The sequence below is a fragment of the Propithecus coquereli genome, unplaced genomic scaffold (assembly GCF_000956105.1).
Source record: "Propithecus coquereli isolate 6110/MARCELLA unplaced genomic scaffold, Pcoq_1.0 Scaffold18861, whole genome shotgun sequence".
NCBI classification, from domain to species: Eukaryota; Metazoa; Chordata; class Mammalia; order Primates; family Indriidae; genus Propithecus; species Propithecus coquereli.
The window spans coordinates 1-5,409 of NW_012143703.1; the positions used below are offsets into that span (position 1 = coordinate 1).

The 5,409-nt window shown below is 46.4% G+C and overlaps 1 protein-coding gene across 1 annotated transcript; it reads right to left on the reverse strand.

Annotated features, from left to right (window-relative positions):
• Positions 1 to 1,170: 1,170 nt before the first annotated feature.
• LOC105809068 (cilia- and flagella-associated protein 45-like) lies at positions 1,171 to 4,945 on the reverse strand (the record flags this gene model as incomplete). Its single annotated transcript, XM_012642827.1, has 2 exons — positions 1,171 to 1,317; positions 4,816 to 4,945. Coding segments are annotated over 2 exons (277 nt in total), but the record flags the coding sequence as incomplete, so codon positions are not given.
• Positions 4,946 to 5,409: the final 464 nt, after the last annotated feature.

The following is a 5,409-nucleotide window of genomic DNA, read 5'->3' on the forward strand; positions in this document are numbered from 1 at the left end:
GGGCGGGGGAGCTCTACGGCCCAGTCCCTAACAGGCCACAGACTAGTACTTGTCCACGGCCCGGGGCTTGGGGAATGCAGTGATAGTGGACACACATGTTTTCAATCAATCAATGACTACTTCACAGGATTGTTGTAACGATTAAGTAACACATGGAAAACACTTAGCACAGAGCCTATGCACAGACTTCTCAATAAACAATAGTTATATTACAATATAACAATAGTCATTATGTAGGAACCATCTCTGTCCCCAATCCTGTGATCTTGTTCTATTGCTTGCATATCCCCAGTACCCAACAAGAATACTAAAGCCCACAAACATTGCTGAGCTGGTTTGCATTAGGAATAAATAGGTATAATAAATAAAGATGCCTTTTAAAATTATACACACACACACACACACACACACACATACACACACCCTTCATTACAACTACTGTAGAGGGGCATAGAGAAGTAGGATGTGGTTTCTGTCATAGCAGAACTTCAAAGCTAGCAGGGGAGACAAGACCAACACATAACTTTCCTGCCACCTTGAGTACTTCCTCCTCTTTTTATATAAATTCATGTTCACACTGTCTAAACCATGATAAAAAGCCTTCTTTTACCCTCCACGCCCCACAGACCCCAGTCATTTCATTATTTAATTTTACTCCAGATTGAGTCCACACATTCATGGGCTACGTCCATCTGTGACCGTTGCAGGTGGTGCTCTCTGCTCCACCGTGCACTTGTTCCTATAGGTTCTGCAGTGAGACTGGGAGAAGACTCTACTTCCTGAGTCTAGGACACAGTACGGGATGCCCAACAGAGGAGTTTGCACAAGAAATGTATGGGGCAGCTGACTCATTACTGGGAGCATAATTATCCGAGTCATGAGGAATCCACAAAAACCTCCCCTTCACCAGTAGTTTTACTTTTCTTCCCTGCCTACATATGACCCTCATCCAAGCTTCTACTCCAAGGTGTTAATGAGGATAATAACACACTAATTTGGGTGTTCTTTCTAGGCTGCTGTTAACAAACAAGTGGGCTGGCCAAGAGGAAGAGAAAAAGAAGCCAGCCCTTAAACTAAGGACAGGCACTTCAAAATGAAGATGTCCCTCTCCCTGCGACAGACATTCCATTCATGGCCAGAGGTCCCAGGCATCAGAAACCAGGTCCCTACCATCTTCTTCTTGGTGAACTCCATCACCATCTGGTCTGCCAGCTTCTCCTGAGCCAGAAGCTGTGCTTTCTGTTTCTGGTTTTCATCATTGATGCGCTTAATCTCAGCTTGCATCTTCAGTTTTCGCTGGTGCCTTTGTTCCAAATCCTGCCAGCAAAAGAAAGAGATCCTCAGATTAGGAGGAGGCGAGACAAATGCTACTGGCATCTAGGGATAGACACACACAGATGGAGCCAGGGAGACAAAAATGAATGCACGGCCTGCAGTGTAGCTTCCACCGCCGTCCTTTGCGGAGGCTGTTCTGTCGAAGGGCGTCAATGCCCTCTTCTGCGAAGTGGACTTTTTACAGCCTGCTTCCAACTTGACTCTGGGCAGCCCCTGATGCCGTTGATCTCTGTATACTTTCAGGAAGTGGGGCTCTGACAGTTCTGCACAGTGTGTCCCACATGTCAAGCTAAATCCTATCCCTGTAGCTCTGCTCACACCGCCTCCCTCGGCTTTCAATTTCCTTCTCCCATTTAAACCCAAACTTTCCATCTCCACTCAATAGTGATGATCAAAATAATAAATACTGCCCTAAGTGAGTACTTTCCAATTTGGGGCACACTCTACATAGCCTATCTCTAATACCCAAATATGTCCCCAAACCCTGAAAGGTAGGCCTTGTTATCTCTCTTGTTCAGATGAAGAAACAGAGGCCCAAAATTGAAGTGACTTGCCCACAGCCACACGGCAAATAAACTCCAGAGCCAGAATTTTGAAACCTTGTTCTGTCTAAATTAAAGTTTCAGTCTTCTCTGGAAATCTTACTTGTTTGCTCCAACTTTCAGGTCTCTCTCCATTTCTGAAATCCCTCTGCACCCTCTGGTGGTGCCATAACTCTTGGGAGGTGGTCATGCATGTGTCTCTGTGAGTGGTGGAGATCAAAGTACCAATGGGACCCTGAGCAACAAGATCTTTCTAAGGAAGGAGTCCCTGCCTCTCCCAGCCCCTGGCCTTCAGAAGCTCACAATGTTCAGCCCACTTCTAAGCCCGAGCACATCCTCAGGTCACGATGCAGAGGGGCAACAGAATCTTGTGCAGCTGGCCCCCCAGTCGCCTCCCATCCACCCTGGACTCCTTGCTTCAAACCCATCATCTCACCCCACCTCCCACGCTGCTTCTAGCTCCTTCCATTTCTTCAAAGACTAAATCCCTCCCTGGCCTTCCAGCTCCTCCTCAGCTGGCTTCTGCCCTGATCATCCAGCCAAGGTGACTCTGCCTGTGTGTCATCCTCTAGGGCTGGCTCTCCACCAGGTTGGCTCACTGCCCAGTTCAGAGCTCCTTCCTCCAGGAAGCCTCGGAACCAGACAGCACAGCAGCTGCCCGCCTCCCAGGTCCATGTGCTGTGAGTTGCAGGCTTAGCTTTCTCTCACTCTCACCATGCCTACTTCTCTGCTCACTCCACCTTTCCTGTCTGCCCCTCCAACTCTCACACTCCCTCCCCTCTTTTCCCTTTCTTCCTTTCCTCTCTAACTTCTTCACACTGGTTTTAGGCCTGCCCCTGGTACCCCAGGCATCATTCAGTCCCACTGACCCTCAAAGCTAAAGAAGCTGCAGACCTCTGATCCATGGCACATGTACAAACATGTATTTATTTACTTACTTCTTTGCCTATTTACGTCCTTTCTGGTTTTTTGTTTTTGTGGGTTCATTTCCAAGAAACCAAAGGACTTTCTCTGTCTCTCATCTTTGAAGCCCTTCCAAAGCAACCCCAGAGAAACTCCCTTCAGTCTTCTCCATCTTGCCAGCAAGGTGGGAAAATCTGCCCTTCACACACCCCGAGATGGTAAGGCAGGTCGAAAGCTGGGGAGGCACAGGTTTCCACCCTAAAATTGCCAAATAATACTTCCTGGAGACTCAGGGAGTGCCTATTAGAAGGACATTGAAGGGACAGTGACACAACATCAGTGTAATGGTGTTGACTCACTGACTCCTGGGGCCTCTTGATGAGCCCACCAGTTGCCACTCCCCATGATCTAGTGGGATTTTCCAGTCTTCACTTCTCACCCCCTACCCTGAGTATTTGCCCTATGCCTCTCCTTCCTGGCCCGTTCCCACTCTTTCTCCAGAGCCAAGAAATGAAAGAACGCAGCTAGGTCCTTCTGTCTGTCATTTTGACCCCTGTTGGTCCCCTTCTCAGGCAGTTCACAAGGCTGTGTGGCCCCTCATCATGCCCAGCTTCCAGGTGATCGTCACCCTACTCCTTGGGCAGATCTGCACACTGCAGGCACTCTGAGAAGATGTCCTAATTACAAGTCTGCCCACCTGTGGGACCAGGGCTCCTCCCCCATCCACCACCATCAAATGCACTGGCTGGTGACAACTCCATCATCCTTAACATGGGGAGGGGGAAATAAAAGAATACGTGTTCCACAACTTAAACAACACAGTGAGGAAACAATCTCACAAATCCAGAATGTGTTCTTCAAGCCAACTGGCCTGGATGCTTCAAAATACCAGTGTTGTAAAGATGGATGAATGAATAAATGAATGAATGAGGAAACTCTTCTAAATCAAAACAGACTAAAGAGATTTAAGCAAATGTAATGTGCAAAACTTGATTGGAGCCTGGTTTGGAAAAAAAGAAACAACTGAAAATACATGTTGTGAACAATTGCAGAGATTTGAAAGTAGATTAAATATTAGATGATATTATAGAACCAATGCATTAGAGTTTTTGGGGGGGGATGTGATAATGGCATTGTTGACATGTGAAAGAGTGTCCTTGTTCTTCAGAGACGCAGGCTGAAGCATTTAGTGGCAAAGTGTCAGGGTATCTGCAACTTACTTTTGAATAGTTTAACAATAGATAAAATATGTATATACACCTAGAAAGAAGCAAGCAACTAAGGCAAATTGTCAACAGTCATTAAATCTAGATGAAGAGTTTGTAGGTATGGTACAATTCTTTCAACTTTTCCGTATGTATAAAAATTTTCAAAATAAAAAATTGAGAGAAAAAAAATAAATGCTCCAAATGCCTGCCACGTTCCTCACTGTGCTAAGGGTTTTTGTACATTGCAACAGACCAGATAAGGTAAATAGAAGAGGATTTTTTAAGTCTATTTAGTTTGGGCAGGTATGTCATCATTCCTTTTGCAATAGATATGGCTACTAATTTTATTTAGGCTAACAGGAAGAAAAGGTTTGGCTTCACAACACAATTAATGACAATGGAATGCTATGCGCTTTCAATGAGGCAAGAGCAGGAAGGCTGGACCTAGGAGATTGCTACTGTTCGTCTGCAAGGTGTGTAATATCCCTGGGTAATTGAGGGAAGACTATAAAACATCTCTATGTTTTCTTGTGCAAAGCATGCTGCCGTATGTTTCCTGTATGTGTCCTTTCACATCAAGGTGTCAGTCTTGGACCCCCAAGTCCCTGGGAGGCAGGGGCAATATCTATCCAAGTCACTGCTCACCCCCCAGCATGACACTGTGGCGAAATAAATGTTTAACATGGAAACAAAACGTTGATAATGATGATACTGTGAAATGAGCATAGGCCTGACAGAAAACCAGTCAACACCCTGAAACCCCAAAATCTTGGAGGGCCTTGTTGCTGCTGCTGGTGACACTTGGCATTGTCTGTCCAGACTGTTACCCTTAGATCCTCCTCTTGGAGCTGTTCCATATACTGCAGCATCTGCTCCTTCTCCTGCTCCCTATGCTCAGCGAGCAGCGATCGCTCCTCCTGGTTCTTTTCCATCTGCTCCACAATGTGCCGTCTGCCCCTGGGAGGGAACAGTGCCACAGTGTCTTAAAAACCAAGGGTCTGTGCCCATCTGCTCCAACTTTCACCCAAATAACCCCCAAGATGGGAAGAATCACAGGAACAATTTGACAAGTGTCCCTTAAACACTGATATGCTTCATGGACCCAGAACAAAGTCCTTCCCCAGCATGTCCTGAAGGGTCGGCCCTCTTTCTTCTGAGCTCCTGGTTCTAGGGCTCACTTGTCCTGAGATTCTCCTTCTTCAGTATGTACAGTTTCTGAAATCCTACCACCTCCCAAGTCTTCCCAGAGTTATCGCAGGAAACTAGCTTCTTATGCTAGCCTCACAGAGCTTCACGGAGTTAAAAATAATAATAATAATAAGGCCGGGCGCAGTGGCTCATGCCTGTAATTCTAGCTCTCTGGGAGATTGAGGCGGGCGGATTGTTTGAGCTCAGGAGTTCGATACCAGCCTGAGCAAGAG